This window comes from Gobius niger, assembly GCF_951799975.1.
Source record: "Gobius niger genome assembly, chromosome: 16".
NCBI classification, from domain to species: domain Eukaryota; kingdom Metazoa; phylum Chordata; class Actinopteri; order Gobiiformes; family Gobiidae; genus Gobius; species Gobius niger.
Window position 1 is genome coordinate 26,478,013 of NC_136867.1, and position 16,313 is coordinate 26,494,325.

General features: G+C 42.3%; 2 protein-coding genes across 5 annotated transcripts in view; both read right to left on the reverse strand.

The window, feature by feature from the left end:
• Positions 1-2,326, reverse strand: part of hivep2b (HIVEP zinc finger 2b) — a 60,744-nt gene extending 58,418 nt beyond the window's left edge. For all 4 annotated transcript variants that reach the window (XM_079573354.1, XM_079573352.1, XM_079573353.1 and 1 more), the window contains exon 1: positions 2,123-2,326. The gene's annotated coding sequence lies outside the window, so the exon portion shown is untranslated. The remainder of the gene's footprint in view (positions 1-2,122) is intronic.
• LOC306976387 (tumor necrosis factor alpha-induced protein 2-like) lies at positions 2,119-15,756 on the reverse strand (the record flags this gene model as incomplete). Its single annotated transcript, XM_079574304.1, has 15 exons — positions 2,119-2,380; positions 4,604-4,795; positions 6,359-6,480; positions 6,861-7,019; positions 7,423-7,548; positions 7,626-7,746; positions 7,834-7,926; positions 8,064-8,161; positions 8,234-8,353; positions 8,419-8,533; positions 8,612-8,823; positions 11,003-11,226; positions 13,536-13,763; positions 14,006-14,065; positions 15,750-15,756. The coding sequence occupies 15 exons, from the start codon at positions 15,754-15,756 to the stop codon at positions 2,119-2,121; spliced, it is 2,139 nt and encodes a 712-aa protein (XP_079430430.1).
• Between the last annotated feature and the right edge of the window lie 557 nt (positions 15,757-16,313).

A 16,313-nucleotide genomic window follows, 5' to 3' on the forward strand; every position in this document is an offset into this window, starting at 1 on the left:
TGTGGCTTCATTCACGCAGCTCTCAGTAATCCTCCTGAATCCTGCTCTCTGAGGCTCCGCCCTCTCCTCATGAACGACTGACGTGCTCAGTTGTGTCGTAACAGCGGAACGGAAGTGCTCGACGTCTGTAATGTAATGTCTTAATTCTATGCTTAAGGCCTGATTTTAATTTGTATAACAGCTTTTTCATTATTTCTGTCGTAAGAAAGAAACAAAGAGAAAAAAAAGAAAAAGAAAAAAAAAAGGATGTGCCCGAGGTGCTTCCAGGTCAGCTGTGGCCAAAACAAACACATCCCCTGAGCGTCTGAACAGATCAGTCATGTTTGCGCTGCAGCTGTGAGGATGGAGCTCGTTGCAACTTATTCTGGTTGTTTTTCTGTGACTGTCACTGATGGATGTTTGGTGAACCTTCGCCTGAATCAAAGTGGATTAACTTTTATAACCAACGCAAGTCCCATAATGTAAACAGCGATGGACCAGAGCGGTGAGTCAATCCAAGCGCGTGTTAGCTTGTGTGTTAGCATATTAGCATGTGTGTTAGCATATTAGCATGTGTGTTAGCATATTAGCATGTGTGTTAGCCATTTATGAAGCTGTGTTGCAGATGTCAACTCCTTATAACTGCATTGTGAAGTATCTTCACTTATTGCTGTTTATTTATATTACGGTAAAGTTGTATGTGCGGAGAGAGGGGGCGGAGTTAACTGAATCGAAGCGTTGTGTCTTCCGGGTTTGAAAAATACCTCCAGAAAACACTTATATTTATCATAAAAATGAGTGCTAACTTTGGAATGGCTAAAATAGCATGATATAGGACCTTTAAAGGTTGGCTGAAGGGGAATCAGACACGTGACCACTCACCATAATCCTTTATGTCTCAAGTTTAATTGTGTGATGATCTTTTGTCTTTAATGTTGTTCACTGGTCTTTGTATTTTCTTGATCTGCCGGGGACGACAGATGGAATATAACCATTGGATAATACTGGCATATTTACATTTATATGTTCATTAACCTGCATTGTCCCTTTAAATAAATAAACGATACCCCAGGGCAGCTGTGGCTACAATAGTAGCTTACCACCGCCAAGTACGGAGTTAATCTTTGAGTGTCCAGAAAAGTGCTAAATAAAACCAACGCATTATCAATGACATTATTATATCTCGATCTTTGGTGCCTGTTGGTCCAGAGACAAACCATTAAAGGAGGCGACTTAGTTTCAGCTAGAAAATAAATAACCATAAATTTAAATGAAATAGTCTTTTATGGAACAAACTAACATCATTGATCTGATTTCATGATTCCAGATGACAAATATTTTAGCATAGGCTATAGGCTATAGGTATCGAAAGTATCTGTCAGGTGTCGGTATCGTAAACCAAGTATCGTTAAAGTACCGATATTAAAATTGTAACAGTACCCAGCCCTAGTTAGGACAATATTGTACATTTCACGCTAGAAATATGGATATTATGTAAATACAACACATGTTTAGTTAACTTGACTATGAGACTGTGAATTGTCATTGTGGAAAATAATAAATATTTTAAAAAAATGGTAGTAGCAGGCCCTATATTTTAATATTTAGGATCTGCACTGACAAAGGCCCAGCAGAAAAAGCAAATGATACAACGTGGGCTTTATCTTCTCTCCAACAACATAAGGAACACGCGGAGAGATGAAGGAAGCCATTAAGGAAATAATCTCAATAGTACAAAGGTAAGAGCGCGCGCCCTGCCGTGTCCCGGGCTCCTCCGCTGACACTGACAGCGTGAGGGGGGGGTGGGGGTGAGGGGGGGGGACAAACGCGGGGGAACCCTGCCCGTGAGTCGAGGAGGAGCGCGGGGCAATCGGCGTGAAAACCCCCTGAAAACCCCCCTACGAGCGCGTCATGGAACATTTGCGGAACGGTGTGTGTGAGTGTGGGCCCTCCCCTTCGCCCTATACACTGGTCCCCCTCCGCGTTAAAAGGCGTTCATTCCCCCCCGAAGAACCATCCGCACGCACTCGCAGCGAGCTCCGGTGACAAACAGTGCGGCACAGCGCCCAAACTTGGCCCGTCATGGTGGTGGTGGTTGGTGGAGGAATGGCGAGGAGGGAAAAGGGAAAAATAAATGACTTACCCGGGTATGGAGAGGTGAGCAGTGCGCGCACGGCTGGAGAGGTTGGCTGGCTCGTGGTTGTTTTGGCCGCTGGTTGGCTGGTTGTTGAGGGGGAGAGAGAGGGAGAAGAGGGGGACGGGGATCGGGTTTGCGCCGTCAGCGAGCCTCAAATGTCCCACACACACGCGCACGGCTGCGACGGGAGCTGCTGCTGCTGCTGCTGTGGTGGTGGTGAAGGCGGGGGAGGACGCAAGAGGGCGCCACAGGGAAGGAAATGCTCTGTAGGTCGAGGTTCAGGAACACTATGAGATCAGCTGATGACCTGAGTGACCAGGTTATTCAGTGGATTTCTTCTTCACTGATGGCACAGGCATAATCCCAGATGACAATGCCGGGATTCGTCACGCTCGTGCTGGTGAAGGCTCTGCACAGTGGTCACACTCTCCCATCATCCAGTACAAGATCTTGGAGAAAAATGAATGCAACACTTTTGACATAGCAGAATCTTATTGAAACCACAGTGAATGCTTGGATGGATACTGTAGATAGATAGATAGATAGATAGAGAGAGAGAGAGAGAGATAGAGAGATAGAGAGATAGAGAGAGAGATACTGTAGATAGATAGATAGATAGATAGATAGATAGATAGATAGATAGATAGAGAGATAGAGAGATAGAGAGATAGAGAGATAGAGAGATAGAGAGAGAGATACTGTAGATAGATAGATAGATAGATAGATAGATAGATAGATAGATAGATAGATAGATAGATAGATAGATAGATAGATAGATAGATAGATAGATAGATAGATAGATAGATAGATAGATAGATAGATAGATAGATAGATAGATAGATAGATAGATAGATAGATAGATAGATAGATGGATGGATGGATGGAGAGTATGATACCACGTGATAATATTATCAAAAACTTTACACACTTCCATTCACAAACTTTGAGATAGTGTAATATAATTGTATACAATTAAACCACTATCTATTATTTGAAACAAAAAGCAGCTGGACTTATTAAACAAAAGCTGCAGAGAACTTTCTTCTCTAACTTTTTATTCCGCAGCCTCAGTACAATTAGTATCAATGTAGGCTAAATATTCAACAATTTTTGAAAAAAAAAAAAAAAACAAGCAGACAGCTGTTATTTAGTTATTTTGATGATTATATTTTTCCAGAAGTCTGATAGATATTGCTGTTTTTTTTTATTATTATTATTATTCAGAGCCACACTGTGTAACATTTCACCTTAGGCAGGGTTGTTGGAGAATGAGGAATGTTCCGCAGTGTGGCTTTAAATCTAATTTTACAAGTGTGGCAAAGTAAGTTTTCAAGAGGGTATTTGTTTTGTACTGTATAGTAGTAGTGAAAGAAATCTAATAAATATGGGGAAAAAACTACTTGTATCTGTACAGCAACATGATAATGGCCACGTTTAGTTTACAACAAATGAATAACTGGGTACATGTATTTAGAATACGTATTGTCTTTAGAATACTCATTTTGAGTAACTGTATTGAGGTACTGTTGGTCTTTCACTTGAGGGTGTTTAGAATAAAGTTATTTTCTTAAAATCAAAGAAATCCATCACAGTACTCAATCATTAAAGAGACTAGGTGCAAGTTGGTCATTTTATACTCACTACTGCCACCTCAGGTCTGATGTGTAACTGCAGCTTCTATATTAAGCTCGTGCATGACGGCACTTCAGACCCGAAGTAACACTGTTTTGAGTGACAGTGCAGGATTTTAGAGGCAGTTGGGGTGAACAGGTCTGAGCTCATTCTACACATTAGGACAAGGCTGGAACATGTAGGGGGAGCAAAAGTTAGTTTTAACATTTTTAAACTCTGTATAGTCCCTTTAATATCAGTTTCATAATCACAACAATAAGAAAGAAAAGATCATAACAGCTGTTCTTCGGGGCTGTGCAGTTTTTTCATCTTTAAGTAATGGTAAATAAGTTGGTAACAGACGTGTAACAAGTGTAGCCTAAACATCTTCTTAATAATACACTATTATACAAAACAATGTGAAAGTATTCTAAGTATTTACAATACTCTCTGAACGGACAAAATAACGGAATACATTACAAAATATATTTCAAGGTGAGCATTCAGTGTTCTGTAACTAAATACAATTTCAAAGCATTCCCCCCAACAATGCACAAGACAAAACAATGGCAGTCACTGAAGACTCTGGTATCGGAGAAATATGGCAAAAGTGTGTCCGCAATTCCATGGGTTTTTTGTTTTGTGGTTAATTTTATGAATGTGCAGTAGTTCTGATGCAAAGTTCCGGTACCGTCTCTCTCCACAATCCTGCAAAATGTCTAAACAGCAAAAAAGGTCAGATGTTCAACTCTGACCTCTTGTGGTTTCACTTTGTCTGTGGCCCTCTGCTGGCGTCAGTGGGTAATGCAGCGTGTTGAAAAGACATTAGCAGCATTTAGCTTTTAACTTAAATCGTTCATCTTATCATGAAGTTACGTCCTGTGCGTCAGATCCATCCGCGCCATCTTGTCGTGGAGCCACTTCACCTGGATCCTGGAGAAGAACGCAGGGCTCTGATTGGTCTGCGAAGGCGGCGGGCGGGTCTCCTCCACGCCGCGCTTGATCCGGCGAATCGAGGTAGCTGATTGGCCGCCTTTGAGGAAGAGGAGTCTGGAGATGTGCGGCGCGCTGAGGAGACGAGGGGAGGACGGTGATGTTTGTTAGAAATTATTTAACAATAGAAAATGTATCATACATCATTTTATTGCTATTTGGTGTTCAGTATTGTTTGTGTGGTAAAAATGTTATACAAGCGTTTCCAATGACATCACACATAGTTCCGGCCGCCATTTTGAATACCAAAGTAGCATTATGCAATATTCAGTCCAGAAAACCTTTCTCTGTGATTTTTACAGTTTATCATGTCAACAGAGTCTGAGTTAGTGTTCAAGCTGCTCAAGACATTAGCATGCTACCGGTTAGCAACTGTCATCAATCAACTGTCAATGGCTTCAACACAATAAACACATCTATGAACACTGAGGAAATACTACAGTAACAGCTTGCTCTGACCTCTGTCACATGTTGTATCCAAGGCTAGATGTTTGGAGTGTGGCTCAGGGCTTTCTTTTTCAGATGTCAGAGCTGAGCTGTTGAAGCTAAATGCTAACTAGTAGCATGCTAACATCTTGGGCAACTTAAACACTGACTCAGTGGTTTCTTCACGTAAATGTGCATCTCTGGGGCTGTGTTTTTATTGTTTTCTTCTTGAGCAATGATCACGAGTACATAAAAAGGCCACTGTCATCAATTGTCTTTCATTTATATCCTAAGTAGAGGTATTGTTTTTTGTTGTAGTACTGCATAATGCTACTTCGGTATTCAACAACAAAAGTCACAAGTGCTCCCGCTCATTGTACATCATTACAAAGGCAACATATAGAGGGATAAACTACAACTTACATGCTATCAATCTTTTTTATGTTTTTTTTTTTACATATTTTTAGTACATTTTAACAGGTAAATTATGCCTAAGTACCTACATGAAAACAAGCTTTGAACTGTACAAAAGAAAAACGTTCAGATCAGTTTTAAGCAGGGTTTCCGCAGGGCATTAAAAGTGTCAGATCTGTGCCAAAATGAAGGACCCTTTTGACAGAGTAGAATAATCTAGTCAGACTAGCGTATTGGCATGATTCACGTAAAATCCAGATTGAATAGTGACGGGGTCTGGTTTCACTGGGACCTGGCTGTGATCTGGTTTCCATGGTGACGCAGGCGTGGCCTGACTCAGGTGTCACGGACTCACCTGCCTCTGTTTGTTCAGGTCTGAGTGCCTCACCCGTGTTAGTCCTGGTTCAAGCCTGGTTTTCGTCCTGGTTTAGACCTCGATCAGATCTTTTTCAGACCCGATATTGAAGATTTACTTTTTACTTTTTTTGCATAATTTTACACTAAAGAACAGTAGAATATTTTGGCAGCAATTTGTATCAATATTTATTGCTCTAGCCTCACAATTCATGTCGAAACTTCTACTTTTTAAGCCTATTGTATCGTTTTATTTATCTCTTTTCTGCTGCTGCCTCATTTACTTCATAGAATAAACAGCCTAATTCGACAGGCAAACTTTCTTCGTATCTGCTTTCTGAGTAGTTGTAAGCTATTTAGGTTTAAAGTCTCGACCACTCATTATACAGAATGTAAATGAGTAGTATGACTTATAATCGAGTGTATCACATGCCCTCGCGGTACCTGAGGTCGGGGCAGGTCCGGATCAGGGAGGTCAATTCCAGTTGGATCAAGTCTTGGTCCTGGAGTCTGAGGACTTCAGAGATCTGGCCCAGGACCTGTGTGGTCCAGTCGCACGCTGCACCCTGAAACAAGACGACAATACACAATAAAAGTAATTAAAAAAAACACAGAAAAACCTTGGTGAATTAAACTTAACACATGTGATCGTTACAAAACAGATCATAAGCCACAAACACACAGCACACTTTACTAGCCGTGTCACAGAGCTCGTTATTTGTATTTAACTTTCGTTGAAGAGTGTTGGACCTAAGACACAGCCCTGGAGGAACCCAGATAATAGAATCAATCCCATTTTTGACATGGCCGTGTTTTTGCTCAAATTTGTGGTCCATTTAGCGGCGATCGATGCTCACTTTCCAGGAGCGTGATACATTTTTAGTGCAGTACTTTCTACCATATGGCTTGACCTCTACATAGTACAGAATAGGGAACATAGTCTCACCTGTGGAAGGGCATCTGTGAAAAAGGTGTGCAGTTTATGGGCGTCGGCCTTCAGCCTGCTGGCTCCGCCCTCCTGCTCCTCCTGACTTTGCTTCTTGGACTTAAGCAGGTTTTTAACAAAACGCAGCGCCACCTCCTGGTGTAGACGAGTCAGGACGGTCTGCAGAGAGGACAGAGTAAAGCCAGGTCTAAACCAGCACTGACCTGGTCCTGAACTAAACCAGGACTAAACCACAGGACTAAAGCCGAATCAATTGTAGAACAAACTAAAATGTCAGAGACTGTGTACATGCAGGAAGCCGTCATGTCTTTTCTAGGAAAGGTTTTGTTACCATAAGTGAGGGAATCAGAGACATGAACTCAAGACATTGCTCCAGTCTCACCATTCGAGTCTGGCTACACCTCCACATGAAGAGGAATAAGCACCACCCTTGTGTGTCATGTTAACATGCAAACCAAAACATATGCTGCCTGAGAGCCGACGTTATGGCTACACTACAGAAGCAAGTATAAGATGGGATAACACAGGACTTTATCAAGAACCAGGCGTGAGACAGTGTTACCTGGCGACAGCTCGGCTTCAGGTCCTGCAGTTGGTCCAGTTCAGGACTCATGAAGTCCAGGAGCTGGTCTAGGACCGGGACTGTCCCCGAGACCCAGGACGCAGTCCACAGCCCGGACAGGAGCGGCTGAGAGTAAAATAAATGTTTAACCAGGACTAAACATAAGACACTACTGAAGCCTTTAATGCCTGGTCCAAACTCACCTTGAGCTGTGATCTTATGGTGCTGGTCAGACTACAATACCCACAATCCCTCAGTGCAGACAGCGAGTCCAAACAGCTCTGCTTCTGTGAAGTCGGCATTTCCTGACTCTGCACAAAGCCCCTGAAGGCAGCAACGTTTTGGAATAAAAAATAAATAAATATTCTGGGTAAATTCAAAGAAAATGAAAGTGGCATTTTGTGGAGGCACCTGAGCTGCTCCTCACAGACGAGCTGGGCCTTCAGGACGGACGCGGAGGTGCTGTGGGGCTCCTTGAGGAACTCCTCCAGGGAGCGCACGTATCTGGGAACACCACTGTGGAGTCAGTGTTCAAGCTAACACCGACAACACGCTTCATCTGTGAGCTTAACTGAGCTCATGTTTAGTTAAATCTAAAATGATCCAAATGAAAGAAGTTCATGTCTGTAACATCATGTCACCTGCTGAGGAAGTCCTGGGCCTCGGACATGATCCGGTTCTGATCCGGTCGCTGGTCTGGAGTCAGACACTTCAGTTCCTTTAGAGCTCCGTCTGTCAGCTGAAACGTCATTTAGTTTAATATAATTAAAAATAACACATTCGCAAGAGGGTGAACTGGGCGGACTTGGACCTGAATGACGTCCAGCGCCAAAGGACTGAAGTGAAACCCGTCGATCAGCTCGGACCCTCCAGACCTCCACAGACCCTCCTCCTTCTGCAGAGCCTTCCCCAGCCACCTCCGCACCCGGCCCTGTGAGAGCGAGACCATTTCAACCCATCCAGACCCTGTTGATCGGTCGAGATCGCGGCCTGTACCTGGGTAGACTCCAGCTGCTGGCCCTGGACCCTCTCATGGACCAGAGGACTCAGTAAAGGTCCCAGGTCTTGGGTCTTCAGTCGGTCTCGGAGCTCGGGGTGAAGCAGCACTTCCCTGAAACACAATCATTATATTTACAAGTCTGTCCAAATGCAGCCCTGATCCGATTCTGGTATCAAAAACCTTTCTTACTGTGGGTAGCTGTGATTGGCCCAGAGCAGCAGGTAGGCGCGGTCGCTGTCGTCCAATGAGGCGTCTGTGAGCTCCTGGAGGCGGAGTCTGAACATGTTGTGGTAAAGTTTCAGGAAGTGGTTCAAAATGTCCATGTGACTCGGGTACGATCGGACCACGGACCGAGAGAGGAGCAGGAGGTCCCCGAGGAGAACCCCGCCCAGTCTCAGCACCTGAGGGAGAGGATCGGTGAAGTATTAGCACAACGAGGTACACTTTTACTGCAGTTATCACATTATGGGGAGTCAATGACCAAGCGATCACTCATGTGCAAAAGTGGACCATCGGCAGGAAGCTTTTCACTCTTTCGTAGAGTTTTTATCACTTTTTTGACTATTTTTGTCAGTTCTGATGCTTTTTTGACACTTTTTTTGTTGCATTTCTGTCACTTTTTTGTCACTGATTATTTTGTTGTTGTTGTGTTTTCATCTCATTTCTGTCGCCGCTTTTTTTCAAGAAGCTTTTAGATTATTTCCCACCAGAACTGAGCACATTTTCCCCAGTTCGGCTTTGCCCAAATCTACAAGCCTCAACAACGAAACAGCATCAAAATAGAGATGAAAAAAAGGATGAAAGAGCGACAAAGATGTGACAAAAATGTGATGAAAGCTGAACAAAAACATGGAAAAATTAGATGACAAAGAAGTCCAAAATGTGACAGCAACAACACGAAGAAAAAGATCCGTTAACATTAGTTTTTATAGGTCTTAGCTTTCAAATGAGGCGTTTCTCTGGCCTATATAGGCTTGAAGCTCCAGTCAAGAAGCTTTTAGATTTGGAGAAAGTGGAGAAAATGCACTCGGGTTCAGGCAGGGGTTAAGAGGTTAATGACGCCGTTTTACTTTACATGTCAGATTCGGGCCCTAAAACTTTAATAAGGCCATTTCAAATGGTCCCTACATATAACCACATTCCAGTTTCCCCCGTTTTTTAAAGTTTTGTACGTTAAAGGGACTATACGGAGTTTAAAAAATGCATGTTCCATCAATGTCCTAATGTGTTGAATGAGCCCAGGCCTGTTCACCACAACTGCCTCTAAAATCCTGTCACTCAAAAAGGTGTCAATTCAGGTAAGTGCCGTCATGCACAGGCTTAATATAGAAGCTGCAGTTACACATATAACCTGGGGTGACAGTAGTGAGTATAAAATGGCTAACTTGCATCTAGCTCCTTTACATTTTTTCTGTGCTATTTTGTAACATATAATTACTAAATTTTCTTAGTTAAAACTACAAATTCAGGATTCTATTCAAAGCTGTACCACGTAATAATTTGGCCAATAAATAAAATTAAATACAAGCATTATTGTGTTGTGTTCTGTTGAAAAAACCTAAAACATGGCAACACAAACTTGTGATATGTGAGCGGCTCAGCTCCCCTGGGAGCGGGAAGTCTCCAATGGTGTCCATGGAAATGTTGACAAACAGCCGCCAAATATGAGATCTAAATCAGTCAGGTCCTCATCCAAATCAATTCTTGGATTACAAACTGGAAAATATTTCATGTGTATAGACATGACACATGAAATGCAAGATCAATAAAGGCTATCTTGTATTATGGTCATTATGTTCTGTTTTTCTGACAACAGTTTGATTCAAGATGTTATGCACAGTGCCTTTAAAGGGGCTAGATGCAAGTCAGCCATTTTATGCTCACTACTGCCACCTCAGGTCATACGTGTAACTGCACCTTCTATATTAAGCTCATGCATAACGGCACTTCGGACCCGAATTAACACCTTTTTGAGTGACAGTGCAGGATTTTAGAGGCAGTTGTGGTGAACAGGTCTGAGCTCATTCTACACATTAGGACATGGCTGGAACATGTAGGGGGAGGAAAATACTTTTAAACTCTGTATAGTCCCTTTAAAGTATAAAAGTGTTCAAAAGCTTTCAAATGTAGTTTATTGTCAAGAAGTAAACGTTTTCAACACAGATTTTTTTTTAATTATTCAAAGCATTACGTAAATGTGTAATATTTGTATAATACTAAGTGCTGCACGTGAGAGAACCATTAGCTTCTGACTTACAGGAGCTATTCTTCCTGAAGTCTCTTTCATTTTCATTACAAATATTCTTATCTTACACAAACACACACAAAACAAACCGTAAACGCTCAATGTCAAACTGAATCAAAACATATCCAGCAAGATAACTCTTAAAAGCAGAGCAAATGTGATTAAACCGCTTTACACAATACTTTTTACTTCTGCTCATATTCAAAACTGTTTCAACTGTTGATTTATAGCATGTTTAATTAAGGTTTATAACAATCCCACTATTTAAAAATGCACTTCCAACAAATTCATTGATAAATGTAAAAACTGCCCGACTTAAAGATCAGTTTTCTCACCTCCTGTTTGACAGAGGAGCTCAGTCTGGTCTCTTCTGGGCTCTTGGGCTGGTCTTTGGTCTGAGGCCTCAGTCTGGACCGGACCATCCGCTGCAGGAGCTCGTTGTGGTTCTGTAAAGTCCGACTCGGCCTCCAAACCGGGACCTGGTCCGAAGGAAGGTCCAGCCAGCGCCGGTCCACGTCCTCCTGGTCCAGAACACAGTCCACAGCCGCGCGGAGGCCGTCTGAACACAGAACAGGCCATTTTATTAGCCAGATTTTTCATTCTTAGTGCCCAAACGCTAAACATCTGCGCATTTTTAATTTCTTTAGATTTGCAAACAGAAGGATGAGGATGCGAGTGGCAAATGTGCACAAAAAAAATGTGTACAATTTCAAGCAAAACTGCAGCTGAATATGTTTCAGACTGTAATTATTGCATTTTCTGTGAGCTTCTGCAAAAAAAAAAAATCAAGCGATGTCATAATTTTCCAAGAAATATAGATTTGATGGCATCTTTTGTCTTTGGTCTAGTCCTGTGTTTTATTTTGACATGGGTTCTGTCCTTGTGATTTTGCTTTACTTCCCTCATTACCTGCCTGCCCCGCCCTGATGTGTTTCACCTGTGCCCCGTTTCCTCTTGTATTTACACCCCTGTGTTTCCCTTGTCCTTTGTCGCGTCATTGTCTATGTCAGCCCCGGTTTTTGGTTATCTCTGGATTTTGTTATTTTGGTTTTCGTCAATTAAACATCACTAGTTTTGTTGCAGTCCTGCATTTTGGGTTTTATTTTCTTCACACCACCTCCTACCATGACAAAGGGTCTGATCTTCCGCCTGGTGCAGGAACAGCGTTGTTCAAGTTGAAGTTTGGCATCTTGCACAAACAAAGGCGTCGCCTGAGAAACATGGGATCGGCTGAGGCGCGGTCTGCTGACTAGCGTACTTGAAAAATGTGTCTGATTACAGAATCCTGATTACTCCTTTAGTTACTGTCCTGATCACTTGATTTTAAAAGTAGCTAAGTTAGACTACAAGTTACTTTATCAGTTGCATCCCCTCCCCCGCCTCAAAATGAGAATGAACCGATTTTGACAAAACTTGCATTACCGGAAGTGCATTTGGCCGATCCCGTCAGACCTTGGAGGCCAAGCAGGAAGGACCTGGTCAGGACTTGGATGGGAGACCGTTTGGTAACACCAGGAAGCCTGGGTGAATGGAGTGAGTGAGTGAGTGGTGGTGGACTGGTTGCCTCGCTTCCGTTAGTCTACCCTAGGGCAGCTGTGGCTATAATAGTAGTAGAGTGTGGCGTGAACGAATAGTGCAATGTGTAAAGCATCTTTGTGTGTCCAGAAAAGCGCTATATAAAACCAATGCATTATTTTAACATAGACAAAGCTGCTCGATTCAGAAAAGTGACATATTTCCATCTCTCTATTGTTGTTTACGTTTATGTCGTGAATGTTTTCAGGCGGAAAATGTGACTTTTCACATACGTTACGTCACTCCACGAGACGCAAGAAAAAATAATATATTTGTCTTAAGGAAATTGTCAGAATAGTAACTCACAGTGACTTGGAAAAGTAACTTTGAAAAAGTAATGTGCTAGATTACTCGTCAGATTAGAGCAGCCATTCCCAAAGTCCAGGACATCGTGGACCCCTTATTCATCAGAAAAACTCTCGGGGCCCCCCAAATCATAATAGTTTACTCCATTCAAAGGATTTTTTTTTAAAGTAACATCTAGTAATGACAGTAGGCTAAATACTGGTTTAAACTGGTGCATTTCTCTACATAAATGCATTTTCCTATCAAAATGAACTTTTTTTATTGTACTTGTTTTGCAGACAAGCTTTGGGGGCCCCCCTGTAGTACCTCTGCGGCCCCCCAAGGGACCCCACTTTGGGAACCACTGGATTAGACTAACTCATTACTGGCATCACTGGCACTGACTAAAACAAGCGCTAAAGCTGCTTCTTCTTCGCTGTCCTATTCTTTACATTAACATCGCCTGCAAGACAAACTACACACTTTTTCTCCCACTGTGAGTTAAACACTGTCGGATGGTCTCGCTCTAGCGCCAGTGTTAAAGAGCACGGGGCTCTGCACACCAGTGTGAACCCCAAACCCACAGTGAAATATTTCAGTCTAGCACATTCTGTAGAAGGTAAAGCTTGGAGAGGAACCACTGCTGTGAATAACATCGACTAAAGTCTGGTCTACAGCCTGCGTTCAGAAACACAAGATAGATCAGGCCCTTAAAGTGATGGTCTGTAAGATTGCAAAATAAGAGAGACAATCAGGTCCCCCTACCCTCCTGATTGGATTGATTGATTCACAGGAAAGCTCGCCTCATTGGTCAAAGTGATCGCCTGGGGATTCTGATTAGTTCCTGGGATCAGCAAAGTGATTGACTTAGGAAAAAACATAATTATTTAATATTACTGTACGTCAAAATGGAGGCCCAGGCCCATCACTTTAAAGGCCTCAATTTCAGCACAATCCATTCAATAACTTCTCCTCTAAACCAGGGCTGAAGCTGGTCGGATCCGGTACCTGGGCAGAAGTCCTCACTGAAGATCTTATGGACCTGGATTCGTATCTGGACCCAGAGTTTCTCCAGGTCTGTGTGCAGCTCGTCCTGCTCCTCCTCCGACAGCCCAGACTCCATCATCCTCTGCTCCGTTTGGACCACGGACTGACCCCAGGACCGGAGGGCGTCCGGAGGAGAGGGGTCCGGAGGAGAGGGGTCCGGAGGCGGGTCCCGAGCGGGGTCTGGAGGCGCTGCAGAGATGGACAAAGCCACATCGGAACTTTGGAGCAGAGGTGATTTTTGGCAACAATATTTTCGTCATGTTTTTGTAAAATGTAGAGATATTTTTGTCGTCTATTAGTAACTATATAAAAACTTCATATGAGGAACAGGCCTGTGCTTTGTTCATGTTAGGTTTAGTCGACTGAATTGAGTGATTGATTCATTATGTTACTAAATTCAAACGTGGTTAAAATGAACTCTGCTTTTTTACCTGGCTGCTGTTTGTTCCTGTAGAACTTCAGCCTCAGCTTCATTTTCCTCTTGTTTGAATCTGAAACGGAAACATCATTAATCATCTGAATGTTAGAGACTCGCTTGTCGTCTGTCCTGGGTTCAGATGAAGCTACAGTGAAGCCTCCGCAGCACGATGCTTTTTAGAAATGCACTCAGGACCTCAAAATGTAGTGAAACGTGGACAAGTTATGTGCTGTGCTGGGACAAAGTCTTTAGAATGGGAGAAATATAAGCCTATAATTTAACTTGTCCAACTTTAGATACATACGGGGGTCCCTTACCACAGAGGCGTCCCATTTGTACCTGAACTCGATGATCTTGTCACACTTTATGTATTGTATATCGAGTTGGTCACAAGGCTGTAAAATGGTTCTGGGGCCTCTTGAATCATTACATAAATATGCACTCAAGATCCATGATAAGAAACCCAGGCGCTGTCACCATTGTCAGATACTAAATAAGTATGGAATGCTGAAAAAAACCCTAATATTCTACTGTAATGTTTGCTTACTTTTTAAAATTATCCATAGAGTCACTGCACCTCCCCTGAGAAAATGTGTAACTCTATGTACTGATAATCAATCAATCAATCAAAACTAACACAAAGTGCTTTACAGATTGAAAGCAGTTCCCACCCACCCAAAAATTTAAAAAAATGACTCGAACTACTCGATCCACTTCTAGAGGAGAATGCAGCGTCACAAAATGTAAAACTGCCTTCGCTAAATCTGCCTTCAGTGGAACACACTGCAAACAGAGATTATTGCAAGTACGACAATCAAAAGATTTGCGCAGTTGACTAAAAAATGGCTTCTAGAAAAACAAACTTGCTCATGACCTGTAATGAAGGAGCGACCGTTCACCCAGAAAAAGGACCGGTAGAAAATGTTCTAATGTTCCAATCTTGTTTAAATTAAATGTATGTTTTTAATGATGTCAAAACGTATATGACGTAGTACTGTAACATCAACCTGCCCAGGGATTACAGGTGGAAATGAGCACTTTTGCTATAACCTGGTACAAAGCATCTTTCCTTTTGGTCAATGTTAAATTGTGCACTGTCCCTGTCTAAATAATAAACTTTTTGTCTCCGGTATACATTTGCATGTTCTGTGCATATAACATGCTACATTAAAATAAATGTTGACTCTGTCAAAAGCCTAGTTTTAGAAGAACAAAATCAACAACTGCAGCCACAAAATTGCAGCCATGTAGTTCAAAATGTAAACAACAAACCTTGTATCTTAAACAGTACAAACTGCTTATAGTGAGAGACATGAAGCTGGTCTTTGGACATTATCAGCCTTTTAATGTGTCGACTGCAGCTCGTATGTCATCGAGGTGTGAGTCCGTCACTGACCTCTGAGTCTGGACTTGTTGAGGGTCAGGACACTAAAAGTCTGCTCAGATGTGTAAGTGATGTCAAAATCAGCATAAATTCCTGATAATTCAAGGACTTTCAAGTGAGATCTTGTAAAGTGTAGCTGTCTAAAGAGGGGACACCCTGGAGTCTGGGCTGCAGACAGAGCGTCACTGTTTAGTTGTGAAAGAAAAACAACAAATAAAAAACTTCAGGGTTTTTTCAGACAATTGTCAAGTACAAGCATAACATATGTAAATCTAAACTTGGTCTGAGCCAGGACTAAACCCAGTCCAGACCGGGTCACAGCTTTAAACCTGGCCTGAATAAAGAGTAACAGAGTAACAGAGCAGAGTCCTACCTTCCATCTCCGTCTGCGCTGAATGACCTGAAATAAGAGCCGCAGGGGGCGGGGCTTCACCTGAGGCACCTGTCGGTCACATGATCCAGTCACGTGACCTCGGCCCAGTGCTTTGTCCTGAAGTGGGTCAGATACACATTTATCAACAAATACTTTTAGGCTCAGGCCTTTTGTCGATACATTTAAACATTATTTCAATCACTGCTTTAAGTTTCTACTGGAGTCAAATGACTTTCAAGATACCAGACTTTAAACAAGTGAAAGTACAGAATCTATAAAAACTCTGAATGAATGCACTAAAATATAATGCGCAATATTATCCTCTGTAACTAGATGGTCATAGGGAGCATGTTTTGTATCAGAGGTCGCTGATGTGGATTTTTTAGAGCTAATGCCGATATTGTTTTATAGTCCTGAGCATGAAGCTTCTAAGCTGTAAAATGAGTCAGTGTTGAACTGTGACAGCAGGGGGCGCTTTATTGGGGTGTAGGGCTGATGTTTTCATGTGTAATAGATTTTTCAGAAGGAGCTCATTTGAAAGACAAACATCAGCAGATTAAAAAC